The sequence below is a fragment of the Tachypleus tridentatus genome, unplaced genomic scaffold (genome assembly GCF_004210375.1).
Source record: "Tachypleus tridentatus isolate NWPU-2018 unplaced genomic scaffold, ASM421037v1 Hic_cluster_1, whole genome shotgun sequence".
In the NCBI taxonomy this organism is placed as follows: Eukaryota; Metazoa; Arthropoda; class Merostomata; order Xiphosura; family Limulidae; genus Tachypleus; species Tachypleus tridentatus.
Window position 1 is genome coordinate 28,680,955 of NW_027467777.1, and position 26,282 is coordinate 28,707,236.

Below are 26,282 nucleotides of genomic sequence, written 5' to 3' on the forward strand. Positions count from 1 at the left end.
ACGATGGTCGGCCAGTTTATAAGATTACTATTTGTCCTAAATATACATACTAAATTAAGAATACAAAATAGTCTTCACAGTGAAATGGAATACATGAAAAACGATAAAGTAAACACATTAAACATATTGAATGTTTTAACAAAACTAACGTTACAGAAGTAAGTCTAATTTAACTTCACATAAGTGGTAGTCATCACATATAACACTCTGAGTCATGCTTGTGACATCATATGCACTAAGACAGAAAGAGTAATAAAATACAGTACGAACTAAGATAAACTGTAGTAACATTAATCAAAGATAAGACTGTAGTTATATCATATAAACTAAGAGTAGAACATAGTGGCATCACATAATCAAAGATAAAGTGTAGTAACATTAATCAAAGATAAGACTGTAGTAACATCATATATAAACAAATATAAGACTGTAGTAACATCATATATGAACAAATATAAGACTGTAGTAACATCATATATGAACAAATATGAGACTAGTAACATCAATAAATGTACAACTGTAAACACATCATTTAATCAATCTTTTAAATATTGTTACCTTCAGGTGTTAGTGTTCATATTTCATTTCAATTACCACTTGGTGAAAAAATATCTAATTAACTTAATGTATAAAGGTTGTTATGCAATATACGACTTACTATTTTTAATAAACTCTATATACTAGTTACTGTTATTTATAAGCTCCATATACTAGTTACTGTTTTTTATAAGCTCCATATACTAGTACTGTTTTTTATAAGCTCCATATACTAGTTACTGGTTTTTATGAGCTCCATATACTAGTTACTGGTTTTTATGAGCTCCATATACTAGTTACTGTTTTTATAAGCTCCATATACTAGTTACTGTTTTTTATAAGCTCCATATACTAGTTACTGTTTTTTATAAGCTCCATATACTAGTACTGTTTTTTATAAGCTCCATATAGTAGTTACTGGTTTTTATGAGCTCAATATACTAGTTACTGGTTTTTATGAGCTCCATATACTAGTTACTGTTTTTTATAAGCTCCATACACTAGTTACTGGTTTTTATGAGCTCCATATACTAGTTACTGTTTTTTATAAGCTCCATATACTAGTACTGTTTATTATAAGCTCCATATACTAGTTACTGGTTTTTATGAGCTCCATATACTAGTTACTGTTTTTTATAAGCTCCATATACTAGTTACTGTTTTTTATAAGCTCCATATAGTAGTTACTGGCTTTTATAAGCTTCATATACTAGTTACTCTTTTTTATAAGCTCCATGTACTAGTTACTGTTTTTTATAAGCTCCATATACTAGTTACTGTTTTTTACTTACTATTTTATAATAGTTACTTACTATTTTAGTTCAAATGCGTCGAATGTATGAAATATTCCGTGTTTTTATAAGCTGTGAATTCGTGACGTTATTAGCATCAGACATCTCGAGGTCGTAGTAACCGACTCACTTCGTATATAATTATTTCTGTTTTCAATGTGTTTCGTTATATGTTCCGTTGACCGCAAATGTTTCTCTTGCGAAACTGGTTTATTATGTGAATTTTCTTTTGTAACAATAGAAGTAAAACACCAAGAGAGTTTGGTGGTGTTTTTGTTAGAACTATGAGATGCATTAATACGGTCCACGAATAGAGCAGGCTTTGGGTCAAATATAACGAACCTAATCATTACTGATTTTACTCGCTTAGATAACACGTTTTCACCTCGATCCTATAAATGGGATACATCACGAATGAAATTAATTTGAAACCAAAGGTTATTTACTGGGGTAGAAAGACTATTAGGAAATATAAATAAGCGAAATACAATGCCTGTTTTTTTAAAAGTAAAAACACCGACGCAGTGCTGTGATAAAAAAATCGGCGTTTAATTTTCTAAACAGAATATAACCAGATAATAAAACTTAGAACTACTTGTTAGCTACAGTTCGTGCTCGTGTTTAAACCAGGCAGTTCACTCCATTTTCTATGTTTCATGATGACTTATTATACCTTTGATTCTAAGCTGGGTTTCTACAGATTAACTAACTGGTTCAAAGTGATACGATCGAATGTTATTAGAATCGAAATTTATGTCAAACTGTACCATGCGCAGTGACTTCTTTAACATCATTACATCACGTGACTAAAACTTCGGCAAAACTCCTAACTTTTAATTATATTGATAAATAATAAACACACGTTGTGTTTAATAATAATAAATATATAAATGTCTTTATTTTCGATGTTTATATTTTTAGCCATATTTTTTTGGTCCCACTATTCTATATATATTCAGTATTTCTCTCACCATTTCCTAATAGATAAGTGACATCTGATTGTCATTATACTCACACAGCTGAAGACTTGACCACTTTCTTCAACATCCACTTCAACTCTTACTTCATTGTTTCCATCTAGTGATGTGAGTCAGTCGAGCGAAAAACTCATCTTCACTGTAATGGTGTATTGGGAAGAAAAATAAAAATATTTCAATATGTGTATATATTCTCACATGTTCCTCATTATGACTTGGTGTTACACATATATCTATTTAACACGTGTCTTCTTATGACTTGGTGTTACATATATATATATATATATTCTCACATGTTTCTTGTATATGACTTAGTGTTACATAGATATCTATTGTCACATGTTTCTTATATGTGATTCAGTGTTACATAGATATCTATCGTCACATGTTTCTTCTATGTGATTCAGTGTTACATAGATATCTACTGTCACATGTTTCTTATATGTGATTCAGTGTTACATAGATATCTATTGTCACATGTTTCTCCTATGTGATTCAGTGTTACATAGATATCTATTGTCACATGTTTCTCCTATGTGATTCAGTGTTACATAGATATCTATTGTCACATGTTGCTTATATGTGATTCAGTGTTACATAGATATCTATTGTCACATGTTGCTTATATGTGATTCAGTGTTACATAGATATCTATTGTCACATGTTGCTTATATGTGATTCAGTGTTACATATATATATCTATTGTCACATGTTTCTTCTATGTGATTCAGTGTTACATAGATATCTATTGTCACATATTGCTTATATATGATTCAGTGTTACATAGATATCTATTGCCACATATTTTTTGTTTGATATATGACTCGGTGTTACAGGGATTAAAGCACTTTTTTCCCTTCGTTTTAAGCCTAAACTTCTCACTTGATAGAAAGTTTAAACTTGCAGTAAGCGTGTTGAGTTTTGTAACATAGTTGTCTAGTAGAAGGTAAAACATTTTTGTATGAGATTTGTTTATTGTAGTTTTTACTTTCTGTAGAACCGTAAAATTAAACGTTTTGAATAACACGTTCAGAGAAAATAAAAACTATTATAACTTTCACAAAAAGCTTAACCTACGAAAATTTTAATTTTTTTTCTAGTAGTTTTGACCTCGAAGTTTAACCCTAGTGGTCATTAGAGGTTATGTTTTAAAACTGTGGAGTACGAAAAATGCAATCAGATTTATTCTACCCATAGAAGAACATATAAACAGACTCAGCCCAAGTAAAACATGTTAAATACAGAATATAAACAGAATCGGCTGAAAATAGAACGACATGTTATACAGACGATATAAACAGACTCATCCAAAAGTATAACATGTTAAACACAGAATATTACCAGAATAAGTTAAACTTAGAATGACACCCCCAGTCGCACGCGGGATATCTGCGAACTTCATCGCTAGAAACCTGATTTGGATACCCGAAGTGGGCAGAGCACAGATAACCCATTGTGTTGCTTTGTGCTTAATTACAAACGTAGAACGACCTTAGAAAGGACCTGAACTTTAGATAATTTAACTAATAATTAGGTTAGCGTCTTGGTGTCTGTGGATTTGGACCTTCAACCGTGTTTGAAAGTTATTCTATATAAGTTCATTGCAGATGACGCGGCACGAGGTTTAATATATCATATTAACTGACTAATGTTTTACCTGTATATTCCAGGTTTAATGCATCATATTAACTGATCAATGTTTTACCTGTGTATTCCAGGTTTAATGCATCATATTAATTGACCAATGTTTTACCTGTATATTCCAGGTTTAATGCATCATATTAATTGACTAATGTTTTACCTGTATATTCCAGGTTTAATGCATCATATTAACTGACTAATGTTTTACCTGTATATTCCAGGTTTAATGTATCATATTAATTGACTAATGTTTTACCTGTATATTCCAGGTTTAATGTATCATATTAACTGACCAATGTTTTACCTGTATATTACAGGTTTAATGTATCATATTAACTGACTAATGTTTTACCTTGGTTGGATTCCAAGTTAAACATTATTTTGACAAGCGGGATCTGCTATTATTACGTGTTATAAAACATAATGTTTGAATGTTGTGATGAATTACTGGTATAGTTTTAAAATAAAAACAACTTTTTTTTTTTTTTTTAAACACGCTTTTCTGTTGCTTATTTAATCGTTTACCAAACATACAACGAAGAGAAAATTTATAAATTATGTTCATAGAACAAAGTAGAAATGCATTAATATGAAATCTAGCCAGTAGATAATTAGGATAAAAAAGTGAAAACGTAAGTAAGGACAGAATATAGAGACCGCTCTTTACTATCTTGCTAGATTGTTGGTTAGGGTTAGACTTTACAGGCAGTCTTTTGTTATTAAAGAAATGTAATTATTTTCATTCAACTATCATGAGAGTCAAACTTCACGAAGAACTTTGGCTTATGAACTGTGAGAATAAAACTTGTAATTGATTCTTGTATCATAAGGATTAGTTCATTCTTAGTTTCTTGTTGACACCTTAATTTGGGGCTTATAGAACCACAGGTAAATATTTTCACAAGTTTCACAGGTGTGATGGAGATATTGACCATTTAAACAATATAATCAGATTAGTTCAGCCTCTAAACTCTAATTTAATTATTGTGTTCCTAAGTTCATTTGTTTCATTACATTTTAAAACGATACTATGTATTCTCTTTTGCGTTGTTTATTTTAGGCTGTGGAAAGAGGGGCCCATTAAAGAGAAACTGTTCAGCGTGTATCAGTAATATTTATGACTCAATGTTTTGTCAATGATGTAAAAAAACTGTGAGAATAAAACACTTGGCGTTCTTTGTGGTTCTTTCTTTTATAATTATCGAAGCTGTTAGCATCTGAGTTTAATTCTTGGAATAAATATGTGTGTGTGTCCGAAATGACCTGTCGTTCGAGTGAAGCATAGATAAGAGACGCCGTTAGGTGGATTTGTACATGTGCAGCGAGAAATTAATAAAAAATAACCTTCCTCAATGTAGAAAAACTTCACTCATAAGTTCAGCTGCAAATACGAACTATTGAGAGACTATTTAGTCTTCGAGAGGAGTCTGTTATTTAGGCATTGACAGGGTTGTGTTGTCTCGTAATAATGGCAGAAATGAATTTAGGTAGGCGAGTGAATGTAATAACATTTTTGTATTTCGGTACTCGTAGGTTTAGGGTAGAAGACATTTTTCTTTTGTTCTTTCCGTTTCGTAGTTGTGGCTGATGAAAATGGATTATTAAATAAACTCCAATTTAATAATTATCTGTACCTTCTACAGAGAAGTGGCTGTGGGCGTTAAGAGAGCGAGGTTCTATATAAATTGTAAGGTTTTCAAAACTTGAACTGAGCTTGAACTGATATGTTAAATTCAGGAAATTATACTTTTATTGTTAGACTGGCTTGTTTAAAGTGTCCTTGAGGTTAAGCACAGCTTAGCTCAAGATTATAAATAGAAAGATAATACAAAAAGAGAGTGAGAAAGGATAACTAAACAGTGAAACACTGACATTACTAAAAACTGAAAATATCAAATACTGACATTGGTAAAACATTGGAGTTTATAAATTTACACGGATTTGTTAATAGTAATGATGTGTCTTACTACTCGGTGTTATCAGTGTACCCTGATTGGTTAATATGAATGTCGTGTTTTTACAATTCAATGTTATAAACTGTTGATTTAAGTGGTTATTTAGAGGTCAGTTGAAAAATGTCTTGTGTCTTGGATATCACAAACGACCAAGAGAGACGGATTCTGTTTAGATTTACATGGTCTGCACTTATAGACGTTCAGTTACAGTTCAAGTACGCGACATATGATATGCAGGGGAAGTTTGAAGACTAAAAAGAAATAGGTTAATGAAATAAGAAAAATCAAAGGTTATCTAAATTACATTACGTAATAATTAATATCAGCATTTTCCCTATGGATGAAATATGTAATGTTTTTAGAATATAACCTGAAAATAACAACAGGAAAACAACAACAGAAACACACGAACGACGACAACAACAACAAAACAAAAACTTTACGTGGTGTATTAAATTTTGTTATTGGCTCTTTATTTATTACTTTGCTTTAAGAATGTTTAGTTAGAAGCGTTAAGAAGTCAGTTGGTAACGTCATTCTGTTTGTATTGTTTAGGTACGTGTGAATGAGTTTCTTTCTAAGACATTTCTGCCAATTTATGTACCAGTTAGCAATAATTATGTTGTAAAGTCATCTTCTAATAATATCATAAAAAGCTAAAGACGTATGTAAGTAATAGCAATATGTAATTAAGCTAACAAATTATTATAAATAACATGCAGTTATGGTACATCAGTCATTGTTGGCTGTAGGTAATTAGTGTTAAACAATTGCCCCCGCTAGTACAGCGGTATGTCTCCGGATTTACAACGCTAAAATCAGGGGTTCGATTCACCTTGGTGGGCTGAGCAGATAGCCCTTTGTGGCTTTGCTATACGAAAAACACACACACACAGGTAAACAATTATTATTTATGGTAAGTCGTTCGAGTAAATCATCTTAATATCAACAATAAGTAATTAGGGTTAACCAATCAATATCAAGTTAACCAGTTATTATAATTTATATAACAAGAACGTAGGGTGCAACACTTATTGTTAGTTATGTATGTGTTAAATAATTAACTTGTACGTTAAATAGTTAGGGTTAACCAATCAATATTGAGAATATGCAATAAGGATAAAAAAAATATAATTAAAGTTAACCATTCGTAATTAACGGTATTCAATTAAGATTACAAACTTTTAATTGATTAATAATCATTTAGTTAAGGCTAAACAATATAAAATGTATAATATGTAACTAGGCTTAATCAGTTGGTATTTTTATGTTTTGCAGAGATTTGAGATTCAACAAGATAAAAGAAGTCACTGCCAACACATTTAAAAATCTCAAACGTTTGAATACACTGTAAGTACATTTTTACGACCTAGGATTTCATAATCCTAAAACGTTCTTTCCTGAAACGTGATTGGTTAATATTAGAAAATACTAACTAAATCAGTTTTATTGGTGTAAAGTTAACAGAAAGTGGATTTAAGGTGTTAGAAGTTTTAATATCATTATTAAAATATAGAATCTTTATCTGTAATTTCTAAATGAAAATAAAAAGACTGGAACATCGTAGGCCTTCAATTAAATTATTTTTTTTTAATTATTGCATAATATTAATTGGTACTATTTTAATTTTTATCTGGTAAACTGGTAGTAACGTAAATATTGTTGAGATAAATATTTATCTATTTACGTTATTCGTAAGAGGTTTGAAAAGTTGTTTATTTAGTATGTAAATGAAAATAATGAATATTTTACTTTGTACAAATGTTAAAATTATTTATGCTTTACAGACTGCTAAACAACAACCACATTACGAAGATAGAAAATAATGCATTTACAGGCCTGAAAGAATTGCGGTACCTGTAAGTACTAAGATATTTGGTAATTGTTTATCACGTGTTGTTAGTATGATATACTCCAGCTATATTAAACCTGTTGAGTTTAACAAACAATAAAAGAACATAATATCTCGAATTGTTCTTATTTTTTTTGTAGTCAAACACAAAGCTATATTGTAGGCTATCTGTGCTCTGCCCACCACGGGTATGGAAAAACAGTTTCTAGCATTGTAAGTCTGCATACATACCATTGTGCCACTGGATCCTAATTCCTGATGGCAAACATTTTATAACAGAAGATAAATTACATCAAAAATTATTTGATCTACACTGAGACATCAGCAGGATTGTATTAACAAGTGTGTAAGCTAGAAGGGCTCATGGCTCGTGTCCTGTTGCCGCAATTTCGTTCTGCTAACTTTGGAACCTGTTAGAGTTAAGGTCAAATGTCACTATTAGGTCAGACAAGAGTTGAAGATGGTTACTGTTGACTAGCTGACATTAACTTAAAATCCAAAACAATCAAACATTCAATAACTGTGACACACGCACTTTTTTGCTTCACTGGAAAAATGAAAATGGGATATTTTAAGGCTCTAGTTGAGTAAAGATTTGACCATCACTCTTATGTTGTATTCGTGAGGCTTGGTTTGACCATCACTCTTATGTTGTATTCGTGAGGCTTGGTTTGACCATCACTCTTATGTTGTATTCATGAGGCTTGGTTTGACCATCACTCTTGTTTTGTATTCATGAGGCTTGGTTTGACCATCACTCTTATATTGTATTCATGAGGCTTGGTTTGACCATCACTCTTATGTTGTATTTGTGAGGCTTGGTTTGACCATCACTCTTATATTGTATTCGTGAGGCTTGGTTTGACCATCACTCTTATGTTGTATTCGTGAGGCTTGGTTTTTGTGGAAAGGAGACTCAAGTCCCAACACCACAGATTCACATTCAAACACAATAATGACTAGGATTACTCCCGGCTTGCCACATTCGAACACAATAACAACTAGGATTACTCCCGGCCTGTCACATTCAAACACAATAACGACTAGGATTACTCCTGACCTGCCACATTCAAACACAATAACGACTAGGATTACTCATGACCTGCCACATTCAAACACAATAACGACTAGGATTACTCCTGACCTGTCACATTCAAACACAATAACAACTAGGATTACTCCCGGCCTGTCACATTCAAACACAATAACGACTAGGATTACTCCTGACCTGTCACATTCAAACACAATAACGACTAGGATTACTCATGACCTGCCACATTCAAACACAATAACGACTAGGATTACTCCCGGCCTGTCACATTCAAACACAATAACGACTAGGATTACTCCCGGCCTGTCACATTCAAACACAATAACGACTAGGATTACTCCTGACCTGTCACATTCAAACACAATAACCACTAGGATTACACCCGGCCTGTCACATTCAAACACAATAACGACTAGGATTACTCCTGACCTGTCACGTTCAAACACAATAACCACTAGGATTACTCCTGGCCTGTCACGTTCAAACACAATAACAACTAGGATTACACCTGGCCTGTCACGTTCAAACACAATAACGACTAGGATTACACCTGGCCTGTCACGTTCAAACACAATAACAACTAGGATTACTCCCAGCCTGTCACATTCAAACACAATAACGACTAGGATTACTCCTGACCTGTCACATTCAAACACAATAACCACTAGGATTACTCCTGGCCTGTCACATTCAAACACAATAACCACTAGGATTACTTCTGGCCTCTCACATTCAAACACAATAACGACTAGGATTACACCTGGCCTGTCACATTCAAACACAATAACGACTAGGATTACTCCTGGCCTGTCACATTCAAACACAATAATCAGGATTACTCCTGACCTGTCACGTTCAAACACGATAACGACTAGGATTACTCCTGGCCTGTCACATTCATACACAATAATGACTAGGATTACTCCTGGCCTGTCACATTCAAACACAATGTGACTAGATTACTCCTGGCCTGCTAAGCTGCAGGTGCTTCCATTATTATTTATTAAACTGCTTTTATCTGCCATTTTGAAACAGTTAACTAAACTAAAGGTCTGAAAAAAACAATAACAGTTTCACCCAAACATCAAAACTTATGTAAGCATTATAATGTTGTTAACACATCAAAATGCTAATAATATTAATATCGCTCTCTCATCTTAACATAACAGTGCTTACAAATTATATTAATACCTCTTTTATGTTAACAGGGTTTACAAATTATATTAACACCTCTTTTATGTTAACAGGGTTTACAGATTATATTAACACCTCTTTCATGCTAACAGGGTTTACAGATTATATTAACACCTCTTTCATGTTAACAGGGTTTACAGATTATATTAACACCTCTTTTATGTTAACAGGGTTTACAAATTATATTAACACCTCTTTTACGTTAACAGGGTTTACAGATTATATTAACACCTCTTTCATGTTAACAGGGTTTACAGATTATATTAACACCTCTTTTATGTTAACAGGGTTTACAAATTATATTAACACTTTTATGTTAACAGGGTTTACAGATTATATTAACACCTCTTTTATGTTAACAGGGTTTACAGATTATATTAACACTTCTTTTATGTTAACAGGGTTTACAGATTATATTAACACCTCTTTTATGTTAACAGGGTTTACAGATTATATTAACACCTCTTTCATGTTAACAGGGTTTACAGATTATATTAACACCTCTTTTATGTTTACAGGGTTTACAGATTATATTAACACCTCTTTTATGTTAACAGGGTTTACAAATTATATTAATACCTCTTTTATGTTAACAGGGTTTACAGATTATATTAACACCTCATTCATGTTAACAGGGTTTACAGATTATGTTAACACCTCTTTCATGTTAACAGTGTTTAGAAATTATTTTTGTTTGTTTTTGAATTTTGTGCAAAGCTACTCGAGGGCTCTCTGTGCTAGCCATCCTTAATTTAGAAGTGTAAGAAGAGGGAAAGCAGCTAGTCATCACCACTCACTGCCAACTCTTGGGCTACTCTTTTACCATCGAATAGTGGAATTGACCATCACATTATAATTCCCCCATGGCTGAAAGAGCGAGTATGTTTGGTGCGATGGGGATGCGAACCCGTGACCCTCAGATTACGAATTGAACGCCTTAACCCACCTGGCCATGCTGGGCCTGTTTAGAAATTAACACCTATTTCATTCTAAGTGTTTGTTAATATGAATGTTTCTCACCTGTTAACTGTTTATAACACTTTTTCTCACATGTTAACTGTTTATAAAATTTTTCTTCCATGTTATCTGTTTATAACACTTTTCCTCACATGTTAACTGTTTATAACACATTTTCTCACATGTTAACTGTTTATAACACTTTTTCTCAATGTTATCTGTTTATAACACATTTTCTCACATGTTAATTGTTTATAACACTTTTTCTCACATGTTACTTGTTTATAACACTTTTTCTTACATGTTAACTGTTTATAACACTTTTTCTCACATGTTAACCGTTTATAACACTTTTTCCAAATATTTTTTAATTTTTCAATACTATGTTTGCTATGAATTCTTCCAAACTAAACTGTTCACTTTTAGAATTGTTTCTCTTCTATTTAAGTAGATATCATACATGGTCATGATCAAATGTTTTTACTGATGCAACAGTGTAGTGAGTAAACCTAGGCTTACGTGAGACATAAGTTCTCAGTCTTGACAAATGGAACTAATATATTGAATATATAACTTGTGTAACATTAGCTTTATCAGAAATAGTCAGATAAAGGAAGGTTCTGAGTACAATAAAGTGGTATTGTTATGTTTTATTTACTGTGGAATAGTAAAGGGATTACATCGCCATTCTGTTTCATTGCTATATAATAAGACAACTTAGAATTTCTTTAATACTTGAATATTAAGGTAGCTTTTCCTGTCATTCTGCTTCATTGTTGAATATTGAGGTAGCTTTTCCTGTCATTCTGCTTCATTGTTGAATATTAAGGTAGCTTTTTCTGTCATTCTGCTTCATTGTTGAATATTAAGGTAGTTTTTCCTGTCATTCTGCTTCATTGTTGAATATTAAGGTAGTTTCTCCTGTCATTCTGCTTCATTGTTGAATATTAAGGTAGTTTTTCCTGTCATTCTGCTTCATTGTTGAATATTAAGGTAGCTTTTCCTGTCATTCTGCTTCATTGTTGAATATTAAGGTAGCTTTTCCTGTCATTCTGCTTCATTGTTGAATATTAAGGTAGCTTTTCCTGTCATTCTGCTTCATTGTTGAATATTAAGGTAGCTTTTTCTGTCATTCTGCTTCATTGTTGAATATTAAGGTAGCTTTTCCTGTCATTTTGCTTCATTGTTGAATATTAAGGTAGCTTTTCCTGTCATTCTGCTTCATTGTTGAATATTAAGGTAGCTTTTCCTATCATTCTGCTTCATTGTTGAATATTAAGGTAGCTTTTCCTATCATTCTGCTTCATTGTTGAATATTAAGGTAGCTTTTCCTGTCATTCTGCTACATTGTTGAATATTAAGGTAGCTTTTCCTGTCATTCTGCTTCATTGTTGAATATTAAGGTAGCTTTTTCCTGTCATTCTGCTTCATTGTTGAATATTAAGGTAGCTTTCCTGTCATTCTGCTTCATTGTTGAATATTAAGGTAGCTTTTCCTGTCATTCTGCTTCATTGTTGAATATTAAGGTAGCTTTTCCTGTCATTCTGCTTCATTGTTGAATATTAAGGTAGCTTTTCCTGTCATTCTGCTTCATTGTTGAATATTGAGGTAGCTTTTCCTGTCATTCTGCTTCATTGTTGAATATTAAGGTAGCTTTTTCTGTCATTCTGCTTCATTGTTGAATATTAAGGTAGTTTTTCCTGTCATTCTGCTTCATTGTTGAATATTAAGGTAGCTTTTCCTGTCATTCTGCTTCATTGTTGAATATTAAGGTAGCTTTTCCTGTCATTCTGCTTCATTGTTGAATATTAAGGTAGCTTTTCCTGTCATTCTGCTTCATTGTTGAATATTAAGGTAGTTTTTCAATAAATTGTTGAATTGTCAATTTATCAACAGCATAGAATACAAAAGATGTTTTAAAATGAGTAATGATATGTTGTACATAATGATATATATTATGTTATATGTAATGATATGTTGTACATAATGATATATATTATATTATGTTATATGTAATGATATGTTGTACATAATGATATATATTATATTATATGTAATGATATGTTGTACATAATGATATATATTATATTATATGTAATGATATGTTGTACATAATGATATATATTATATTATATGTAATGATATGTTGTACATAATGATATATATTATTATATTATGTTATATGTAATGATATGTTGTACATAATGATATATATTATTATATTATGTTATATGTAATGATATGTTGTACATAATGATATATATTATATTATGTTATATGTAATGATATGTTGTACATAATGATATATATTATATTATGTTATATGTAATGATATGTTGTACATAATGATATATATTATATTATGTCATATGTAATGATATGTTGTACATAATGATATATATTATATTATGTTATATGTAATGATATGTTGTACATAATGATATATATTATATTATGTTATATGTAATGATATGTTGTACATAATGATATATATTATATATATATGTTATATGTAATGATATGTTGTACATAATGATATATATTATATTATGTTATATGTAATGATATGTTGTACATAATGATATATATTATATTATGTTATATGTAATGATATGTTGTACATAATGATATATATTATATTATGTTATATGTAATGATATGTTGTACATAATGATATATATTATATTATGTTATATGTAATGATATGTTGTACATAATGATATATATTATTATATTATGTTATATGTAATGATATGTTGTACATAATGATATATATTATATTGTGTTATATGTAATGATATATATTATATTATGTTATATGTAATGATATGTTGTACTTAATGATATATATTATATTATATTATATGTAATGATATGTTGTACATAATGATATATATTATATTATATGTAATGATATGTTGTACATAATGATATATATTATATTATATGTAATGATATGTTGTACATAATGATATATATTATTATATTATGTTATATGTAATGATATGTTGTACATAATGATATATATTATATTATGTTATATGTAATGATATGTTGTACATAATGATATATATTATATTATGTTATATGTAATGATATATATTATATTATGTCATATGTAATGATATGTTGTACATAATGATATATATTATATTATGTTATATGTAATGATATGTTGTACATAATGATATATATTATATTATGTTATATGTAATGATATGTTGTACATAATGATATATATTATATTATGTTATATGTAGTGATATGTTGTACATAATGATATATATTATATTATGTTATATGTAATGATATGTTGTACATAATGATATATATTATATTATGTTATATGTAATGATATGTTGTACATAATGATATATATTATATTATGTTATATGTAATGATATGTTGTACATAATGATATATATTATATTATGTTATATGTAATGATATGTTTGTACATAATGATATATATTATATTATGTTATATGTATATGATATGTTGTACATAATGATATATATTATATTATGTTAAGATATAATAACGTGTGTATATATATATATTGTTATATATAATGTATATATATATATATTATTATTATATATATATAATTAACCGTATATATATATCATGTTATATATATAATGGTGTATATATATTATGTTATATATAATGAATTGTATATATATATTATGTTATATATAATGGTATATATATATATATATATTATGTTAGATGTTATGATATATGTGATACATAATGGTGTATATATTATGTTATACATAAAGATATATATATTATGTTAGATGTTATGATATATGCTATACATAATGGTATATATATTATGTTATGTATAATGATATATTATATTATGTATTATGGTATATATATTATGTATAATGGTATATATATTATGTTATGTATAATGATATATTATATTATGTATTATGGTATATATATTATGTATAATGGTATATATATTATGTTACATTAAAACTAAGATTTCTTGGAACAGAGACTTTATCACAAGTTATATGAACAACTCTGTTGTTACAGACTAGTGTCAACACCTCCATTTGAGTTAGACATTGGTAATAAATTAAAAATTGTTCTGACATAACAGCTAGCAAACAGAAACTATGGTTGTAACATTCTACTTTCATATTGTATAGGTAGTTCATACCTATTAGTTTCAGAATTGTATAAATGTAAAGTTGTTTATTTTGGTGTTTTCATCTAAGCTGGAAAATATCAGAAGGATATAAATAGAATAAATATTAGTAGAGTGTTGATTATGAACAATAAATGTCTCAAAACATTTTAATGTTTGCAAGGAATGATTTTTTTATATTTTTATATATATATACATCCACTTCTATATATTTTTATATCTTTATGTAGATATACATTCATTTCTATATATTTTTATATCTTGATATATATTTTTTCTCAGATATTTATATAAAAACAAAATTAGAACTATTGGACAAGATGCGTTTCGAGGATTGGAGAAGTTGGAACAGTTGTAAGTCAGTGTTTTAAACCTACTTTTATTTATTGTTTGTCTGAATTTATACAGCTCATATAGGATATTTACTCTTAAAAAACAGAAAAACAACAAGTTTTGAGATTTGATTAAACAACAAGTACTATCTTCCTAATGGTTAAAAGTTACATCTTATAAATAATAGTGTAAACAGTATAATAGTGGAAGTTCTTAAAAGTTCAGTTTCACTCCCATTGTATTTACTGGTGTTGTTGTATTACTCAGTAATAGTGAGAATTCTGGTAAATAACATTTTACACCCATCATGCTTGATGGTGTTGTTGTATTACTCAGTAATACTGAGAATTCTGGTAAATAACATTTTACACCCATCATGCTTGATGGTGTTGTTGTATTACTCAGTAATACTGAGAGTTCTGGTGAATAACATTTTACACCCATCATGCTTGATGGTGTTGTTGTATTACTCAGTAATACTGAGAGTTCTGGTGAATAACATTTTACACCCATCATGCTTGATGGTGTTGTTGTATTACTCAGTAATACTGAGAGTTCTGGTGAATAACATTTTACACCCATCATGCTTGATGGTGTTGTTGTATTACTCAGTAATACTGAGAGTTCTGGTAAATAACATTTTACACCCATCATGCTTGATGGTGTTGTTGTATTACTCAGTAATACTGAGAGTTCTGGTGAATAACATTTTACACCCATCATGCTTGATGGTGTTGTTGTATTACTCAGTAATACTGAGAGTTCTGGTAAATAACATTTTACACCCATCATGCTTGATGGTGTTGTTGTATTACTCAGTAATACTGAGAGTTCTGGTAAATAACATTTTACACCCATCATGCTTGATGGTGTTGTTGTTTTACACCCATCATGCTTGATGGTGTTGTTGTTTTACTCAGTAATACTGAGAGTTCTGGTAAATAACATTTTACACCCATCATGCTTGATGGTGTTGTTGTATTACTCAGTAATACTGAGAGTTCTGGTGAATAACATTTTACACCCATCATGCTTGATGGTGTTGTTGTTTTACACCCATCATGCTTGATGGTGTTGTTGTTTTACTCAGTAATACTGAGAGTTCTGGTGAATAACATTTTACACCCATCATGCTTGATGGTGTTGTTGTATTACTCAGTAATACTGAGAGTTCTGGTGAATAACATTTTACACCCATCATGCTTGATGGTGTTGTTGTATTACTCAGTAATACTGAGAGTTCTGGTAAATAACATTTTACACCCATCATGCTTGATGGTGTTGTTGTATTACTCAGTAATAGTGAGAATTCTGGTAAATAACATTTTACACCCATCATGCTTGATGGTGTTGTTGTATTACTCAGTAATACTGAGATTTCTGGTAAATAACATTTTACACCCATCATGCTTGATGGTGTTGTTGTATTACTCAGTAATACTGAGAGTTCTGGTAAATAACATTTTACACCCATCATGCTTGATGGTGTTGTTGTATTACTCAGTAATACTGAGAGTTCTGGTGAATAACATTTTACACCCATCATGCTTGATGGTGTTGTTGTATTACTCAGTAATACTGAGAGTTCTGGTAAATAACATTTTACACCCATCATGCTTGATGGTGTTGTTGTATTACTCAGTAATACTGAGAGTTCTGGTAAATAACATTTTACACACATCATGCTTGATGGTGTTGTTGTATTACTCAGTAATACTGAGAATTCTGGTAAATAACATTTTACACCCATCATGCTTGATGGTGTTGTTGTATTACTCAGTAATACTGAGAGTTCTGGTAAATAACATTTTACACCCATCATGCTTGATGGTGTTGTTGTATTACTCAGTAATACTGAGAGTTCTGGTAAATAACATTTTACACCCATCATGCTTGATGGTGTTGTTGTATTACTCAGTAATACTGAGAATTCTGGTAAATAACATTTTACACCCATCATGCTTGATGGTGTTGTTGTATTACTCAGTAATACTGAGAGTTCTGGTGAATAACATTTTACACCCATCATGCTTGATGGTGTTGTTGTATTACTCAGTAATACTGAGAGTTCTGGTAAATAACATTTTACACCCATCATGCTTGATGGTGTTGTTGTATTACTCAGTAATACTGAGAGTTCTGGTAAATAACATTTTACACCCATCATGCTTGATGGTGTTGTTGTATTACTCAGTAATACTGAGAGTTCTGGTAAATAACATTTTACACCCATTATGCTTGATGGTGTTGTTGTATTACTCAGTAATACTGAGAGTTCTGGTAAATAACATTTTACACCCATCATGCTTGATGGTGTTGTTGTATTACTCAGTAATACTGAGAGTTCTGGTAAATAACATTTTACACCCATCATGCTTGATGGTGTTGTTGTATTACTCAGTAATACTGAGAGTTCTGGTAAATAACATTTTACACCCATCATGCTTGATGGTGTTGTTGTATTACTCAGTAATACTGAGAGTTCTGGTAAATAACATTTTACACCCATCATGCTTGATGGTGTTGTTGTATTACTCAGTAATACTGAGAGTTCTGGTAAATAACATTTTACACACATCATGCTTGATGGTGTTGTTGTATTACTCAGTAATAGTGATTGTTCATAAAGCTTACATTTCACACACAGCACGTTTGACAGTATTTATTTTACTACCAACAGACACATCCTGATGCTAGTGGTCCTGGTTTATAGTTAATAGTTTGAAGTTTTCCTTTCTTTCCAGGTACATGCATTTCAACGAGATTCAAGCAATTGAGCCTAACACTTTTACAAACCTCCCATCTTTGGAAAGACTGTGAGTGATGTAGTTTTTGTTTTAAATATAACAGCAGCATTCACTGGTGTTCAGAAGTAGTAAATATAACCTCAGTGTGGGTCTAAAGAACAAGATATTCAGTGTTTTTGTATGTGAAATGTTACACAGAATTATTAATACTTTATTTAACAACAAAGATTATTTTTCCACAATTAAAACAAAATATCATCTCTACCAGGGCCACCGCACATAACTCTTAAGCATATTGTGGACTACAAGCCACAAAATATTTCTTTATTGGGATCATAACACACAAATTTTGCAGTACAAACAACAGTTAACACAAATAAAACCCTATAGACTGTATCACATTAATCTTGTATGTAATATGGACTACAACAAACAATTTTTTGTTTCTATTTAGCATTCTTTACAACACACGTAGTATTTATTACCCTCACAGTTCTTGATTATTTCTTTCACAGGTACAAATATCAGTTGTGTACAGAAACATACACTGAATAATATTTTAGAGCCAACCTGTTGAGACTTACTGAAAATAACCATTCATATTGAGACCAGCAAGACAGTCATAGCCAGTGTGACCTGTTTTTGTGACCACAGTTAGATGATTTGAACTTACTTAAAACACTGTCTTCAGTGACAACAACAAGACAGTCATAGCCAGTGTGACCTGTTTTTGTGACCACAGTTAGATGATTTTATTTGTAGGTTTTAACATCTAAATGCATTTGTATTTCCTGTCATAGATTGTGAGCACACGACATTAAGTTGAGGTCAGAAACCTAGGAGCAAAAGAAAACCAGAACGACTATTGTTCCTTGATGACGAGAAAACCCACTTGTAGAGAAAAATGTACATTTAAAAATGGCTGGTAGGGATTGAGAAAACATTTATGTAGAGGAGTGAACAATGTTTGGATCTTCTTTGGTCATCGTCAGGTTCACAAAGAAAGAAAGAGGTAACTGACCGATTGCTGACCACATGTTTGAAGGGGGTTGTGTAATTGAGTGTAGAAATGTAGAGGGCGTGCTGAGATGTTTGATTATTTTCATTAATATAGGTATAAAGGTGTTCTTCTGTATTGATTTATTTTTGGCTTGAGCTGTTGTATAAGTAAGGCTTCTTTAATTTTGCATTTGTTTATGTTTGTTTCTTTATTTAGCATTTGGGTGTTTTTATGGTTATGTTGTGTTTATTTGGTTTGCAGTGTTTGAAAACGTGTGAAGATGACTTTTTATGTTCTTTGAATCTGGTTTTCATTTTTCTACTTGTTTCTCCAATATAGAAGTCGTGGCAGTTACCACATTGTATTTTATAAATAATTTTGGTGTGGTGTTTGTAAGTGTAGTATTCACATAGTGTAGACCTTAGTTTTGTGCCTGGTTTTTGAATAAATTTGGTATTAACTGTTATGTCATATCTTGTTACTAGTTTTTGCCAAATATTGGTTATTTGTCTGCTGATGTCAGGAATATATGGTATACAGCAGTATATGGTTTTGTGAATTTTTGATTCGTGAGATATATTTACTTTTGTTGGTTGATTTTGCTTTCTGTCTAGGTGTGTGCGTATAATGTTTTATACGGTTTGTGGAGGAAACTTATTGATGTTGATGAAGTATTGTTTTATTTTGTCTAATTCATCATTAATTTTATCTGGTGAACATAGTTTCATGGCTGTGTTTATTTGGTTTCTTAATATATTGAGTTTTTGTTTTGTTTCATGTTCTGAGTCCCAAGGAAAGTATAGTTCAGTATGGGTGATTTTTCGGTGGATTTCTGTTTTAAATTGTGTATCAGTTCTTGTAATTTTGAGGTTAAGAAATGATATTTGATTGCTTTCTTCCTGTTCATATGTGAAGTTAATGTTGGGATGCATAGAGTTAATGTTAAACTAGAAAAACTAAGATGCAAACAACAGAAAGGACACCAACACAACAAACTGTTGACTAACCACATAATTAACAGATCCGACCGACAATTAAACACAGATGAGATACATCTACTTAACAAAGAACTCAACTTCACAATAGCACCTAGGTACATTCCAACCTTAGAAATAAAAACATGTTTAGAAGACCTAGCCAGGAGACTTGTGATACTTTCTACAGAAAACAAAAACAAGAAAACTGAATACAACCAACAGAAAGAAGACAACTTAGACAATTTTATTGACACCCAACAGCGAAACTTCCCAAAAAAATTTAAAATTTATATTTTCCAGAAACACTTAAAAACAGCATCTTAAACGATTTTTTCAAAGAATTTTCTCACAAAACCATCAACATAATTTCACAAAACAGAAAACTAAAAAACAATCTTACAAAAAGAGACATTAATTCCATTAAAAACCTAAAACAAAACAAAAACATTAAAATTCTGAAAGCAGATAAAGGAAATGCTGTAGTCATAATGAACATGAATGAACACATCCAAAAAATGAAGAACATCCTATCAGACTCGAATAAATTTAAACCAATACACACAAATCCAACAAAGACACATGAAATGCAACTAAACAAATTACTACTAAAATTGAAAAAAGCCAACACAATTTCACAAACACTTTATTCCTACCTACGTAAAACCGACTCACGCACACCACATATATACGGCATCCCCAAACCTCATAAACCAGATTGTCCATTACGACCAATAATGTCCACATATGAATCGTTTAATTACAATCTTGGTAAATACATAGCATGGGCATTCTCCAAATATGTAACATCAGCCAGCTCATTCATCAAAGACTCTTTTAATTTCAAGTCTAACCTTAATCAACTTAATCATAAAGCCTTAATGGCCAGTTTCGATGTTATATCCCTCTTTACAGAAGTTCCAACCACTGAAGCCTGCAAGATAGCCTTAGAACTCTATATCCGAAACCCTAACCCAACTATAGACAGCAACCAATTAGCAACTATCATAGAATTCACCACAATGAAGACAAACTTCATGTTCAACAACCACAACTATATACAAACAAATGGCTTAAGCCTGGGCAACCCAGTATCACCAGTTCTAGCCAATATTTTTATGACACAAGTTGAAACACAAGTGATTACCACAGCATTACATCCACCACTATACTGGTACAGATATGTAGATGACACGTTTGTGGGATTCACATCTACAGAACACATACTTAATTTTTTCAATCACATTAACTCCATAAATTCCAACATTAACTTCACATGTGAACAGGAAGAAAGCAATCAAATATCATTTCTTAACCTCAAAATTACAAGAACTGATAACAATATAAAACAGAAATCCACCAAAAAATCACCCATACTGGACTATACATTTCTTGGGACTCAGCATGTGAAACAAAATAAAAACTCAACATACTAAGAAACCAAATAAACACAGCCATAAAACTATGCTCCCCAGATAAAATTAACTATGAATTAGACAAAATAAAACAATACTTCACCAAAACAATAAGTTTCCTCCACAAACCGTATAAAACATTATACACACACACACCTAGACAAAAAGCAAAATCAACTAACAAAAGTAAATATATCTCACGAATCAAAAAATCATGAAACCATATACTGCTGCATACCATATATTCCTGACATCAGCAGACAAATAACAAACATTTGGCAAAAACTAGTAACAAAATATGACATTCCAGTTAATACCAAATTTATTCAAAAAATAGGGACAAAACTCAGGTCTATACTATGTAAAAACTACACTGACAAATACCACACCAACATTATTTATAAAATACAATGTGATAACTGCCACGACTTCTATATTGGAGAAACAAGTAGAAAAATGGAAACCAGTTTCAAAGAACTCATAAAGTCACCTTCACACGTTTTCAAACACTGCAAATCAAATAAACACAATATAACCATAGAAAATACCCAAATACTAAATAAAAAAAGAAATAAACAAATGCAAAATTAAAGAAGCCTTACTTATACAATAACTCAAGCCCAAAATAAACCAATATAAATGAACACCTTTGTACCTACATTTATAAATATATCCAACATCTAAGAATGCCCTCTACATTTCTACACCCAATTACACAGCCTCTTCAAACATGTGGTCAGCTATCAGTCAGTTCCTCTTTCTTTCTTTGTGAACCTGACGATGACATAGTGTTTTCTCTACCCATACCAGCTGTTATTATTTGTCGTAATTTTGTTTCTTTAATTTATGTATAAAACTTAGTGCTGTTAAACTGTTGCAGAATAATTCAGTTTTCTGTGACTTTAATTATTTTACTTTTTTCTTAAACAGATTTTTACACAATAATCGTTTGTCAAGGATACCAGTTGGTGCTTTTCAGGGTATGAAGTCCTTAAGGAGATTGTAAGTGATAAAGAACTCATGAATTTGAAAGTTTATCACATTAAACTACAACCACTAGTTAAGATTATCACAGACAATATTATAAACAGATTTGTTTCCTTCAAACCCTTGATTGTATCATATTAAACTACAACCACTAGTTAAGTTTATCACAACCAATATTTAAAACAGGTTTGTTTCCTTCAAACCCTTGAGTGTATCACATTAAACTACAACCACTAGTTAAGATTATCACAAACAATATTTAAAATAGGTTTATTACCTTCAAATCCTTAAGTGTATCACATTAAACTACAATCATTAATTTTGCCTTTAGAGTTACATCAGGTAAAATACACTGTGTTATTACAGGATTCAAAGTAAAATCAGTTTGAATGATGCATGATACTTAACAAGCAAATTACGCGGTAGCAACCATACTAAATAACTACTTCCTAACAGCTAAGTATAATTAGACTTGATTTGTTTAAAGTTAAAGTTAAGTCCACAGTCATTCCACTGTGCCACTGAAATGGCATATAATGAGATGAATAATTAAATTTAGATGATATTAACTTTGTGGACATTATCAAAATATAATCATTTACTGTGTGAAGAATAAATATAATTTGACTATTTACATTGTCAAAATATAATCATTTACTGTGTGAAGAATAAATATAATTTGACTATTTACATTTTCAAAATAAAACCATTTACTGTGTGAAGAATAAATATAATTTGACAAGTTACATTATCAAAATATAACCAGTTACTGTGTAAAGAATAAATATAATTTGACCATTTACATTATCAAAATATAACCAGCTACTGTGTGAAGAATAAATATAATTTGACTATTTACATAATCAAAATATAACCATTTACTGTGTGAAGAATAAATATAATATGACTATTTACATTATCAAAATAAAACCATTTGCTGTGTGAAAAATAAACATAATTTGACTACTTACATAATAAAAATATAACTAGTTACTGTTTGAAGAATAAATATAATTTGACTATTTACATAATCAAAATAAAACCATTTACTATGTGAAGAATAAATTTAATTTTACTGTTTACATTATCAAAATATAACCAGCTACTGTGTAAAGAATAAATATAATTTTACTATTTACATTATCAAAATATAACCAGCTACTGTGTGAAGAATAAATATAATTTGACTATTTACATTATGAAAATATAACCATTTACTGTGTGAAAAATAAATATAATTTTACTGTTTACATTATCAAAATAAAACCATTTACTGTTTGAAGAATAAATATAATTTGACTATTAACATTATCAAAATTAAACCATTTACTGTTTGAAGAATAAATATAATTTGACTAGTTACATTATCAAAATATAACCAGCGACTGTGTAAAGAATAAATATAATTTGACCATTTACATTATCAAAATATAACCAGCTACTGTGTGAAGGATATATATATATAATTTAACTATTTACATTATCAAAATATAACCAGCTACTGTGTGAAGAATAAATATAATCTGACTATTTACATTATTAAAATATAACCATTTACTGTGTGAAGAATAAATATAATTTGACTATTTACATATTCAAAATATAACCATTTACTGTTTGAAGAATAAATATAATTTGACTATTTACATCATCAAAATAAAATCATTTGCTGTGTGAAGAATAAACATAATTTGACTATTTACATTATCAAAATAAAACCATTTACTATGTGAAGAATAAACTTAATTTGACTGTTTACATTATCAAAATATAACCAGCTACTGTGTAAAGAATAAATATAATTTTACTATTTACATTATCAAAATATAACCAGCTACTGTGTGAAGAATAAATATAATTTGACTATTTACATTATTAAAATATAACCATTTACTGTGTGAAAAATAAATATAATTTGACTATTTACATTATCAAAATAAAACCATTTACTATGTGAAGAAAAAATATAATTTGACTATTTACATTATCAAAATAAAACCATTTGCTGTGTGAAGAATAAATATAATTTGACTATTTACATAATCAAAATATAACCATTTACTGTTTGAAGAATAAATATAATTTGACTATTTACATTATCAAAATAAAACCATTTCCTGTGTGAAGAATAAACATAATTTGACTATTTACATTATCAAAATGAAACCATTTGCTGTGTGAAGAATAAATATAATTTGACTATTTACATAATCAAAATATAACCATTTACTGTTTGAAGAATAAATATAATTTGACTATTTCCATTATCAAAATAAAACCATTTGCTGTGTGAAGAATAAACATAATTTGACTACTTACATAATCAAAATATAACCATTTACTGTTTGAAGAATAAATATAATTTGACTATTTAGATAATCAAAATAAAACCATTTACTGTTCGAAGAATAAATATAATTTGACTATTTACATAATCAAAATATAATCATTTATGGTTTGAAGAATAAATATAATTTGACTATTTACATTATCAAAATAAAACCATTTGCTGTGTGAAGAATAAACATAATTTGACTATTTACATTATCAAAATGAAACCATTTGCTGTGTGAAGAATAAATATAATTTGACTATTTACATTATCAAAATAAAACCATTTGCTGTGTGAAGAATAAACATAATTTGACTATTTACATAATCAAAATATAACCAGCTACTGTGTGAAGGATATATATATATAATTTAACTATTTACATTATCAAAATATAACCAGCTACTGTGTGAAGAATAAATATAATCTGACTATTTACATTATTAAAATATAGCCATTTACTGTGTGAAGAATAAATATAATTTGACTATTTACATATTCAAAATATAACCATTTACTGTTTGAAGAATAAATATAATTTGACTATTTACATCATCAAAATAAAATCATTTGCTGTGTGAAGAATAAACATAATTTGACTATTTACATTATCAAAATAAAACCATTTACTATGTGAAGAATAAACTTAATTTGACTGTTTACATTATCAAAATATAACCAGCTACTGTGTAAAGAATAAATATAATTTTACTATTTACATTATCAAAATATAACCAGCTACTGTGTGAAGAATAAATATAATTTGACTATTTACATTATTAAAAAATAACCATTTACTATGTGAAGAAAAAATATAATTTGACTATTTACATTATCAAAATAAAACCATTTGCTGTGTGAAGAATAAATATAATTTGACTATTTACATAATCAAAATATAACCATTTACTGTTTGAAGAATAAATATAATTTGACTATTTACATTATCAAAATAAAACCATTTGCTGTGTGAAGAATAAACATAATTTGACTATTTACATTATCAAAATGAAACCATTTGCTGTGTGAAGAATAAATATAATTTGACTATTTACATTATCAAAATAAAACCATTTGCTTTGTGAAGAATAAACATAATTTGACTATTTACATAATCAAAATATAACCATTTACTGTGTGAAGAATAAATATAATTTGACTACTTACATTATCAAAATATAACCATTTACTGTGTGAAGAATAAATATAATTTGATTATTTACATTATCAAAATAAAACCATTTGCTGTGTGAAAAATAAATATAATTTGACTATTTACATAATCAAAATATAAGCATTTACTGTTTGAAGAATAAATATAATTTTACTATTTATCTTATCAAAGTATAACAATTTACTGTGTGAATAAT

General features: G+C 29.5%; 1 protein-coding gene across 1 annotated transcript in view; it reads left to right on the top strand.

The window, feature by feature from the left end:
- Window positions 1-26,282, top strand: part of LOC143241647 (peroxidasin-like) — a 92,285-nt gene that overhangs the window by 32,231 nt on the left and 33,772 nt on the right. The window contains 5 exon segments of the mRNA XM_076484843.1: window positions 7,180-7,251; window positions 7,689-7,760; window positions 15,407-15,478; window positions 18,202-18,273; window positions 22,524-22,595. Of these exon segments, the coding sequence (XP_076340958.1) occupies window positions 7,180-7,251; window positions 7,689-7,760; window positions 15,407-15,478; window positions 18,202-18,273; window positions 22,524-22,595 (360 nt within the window).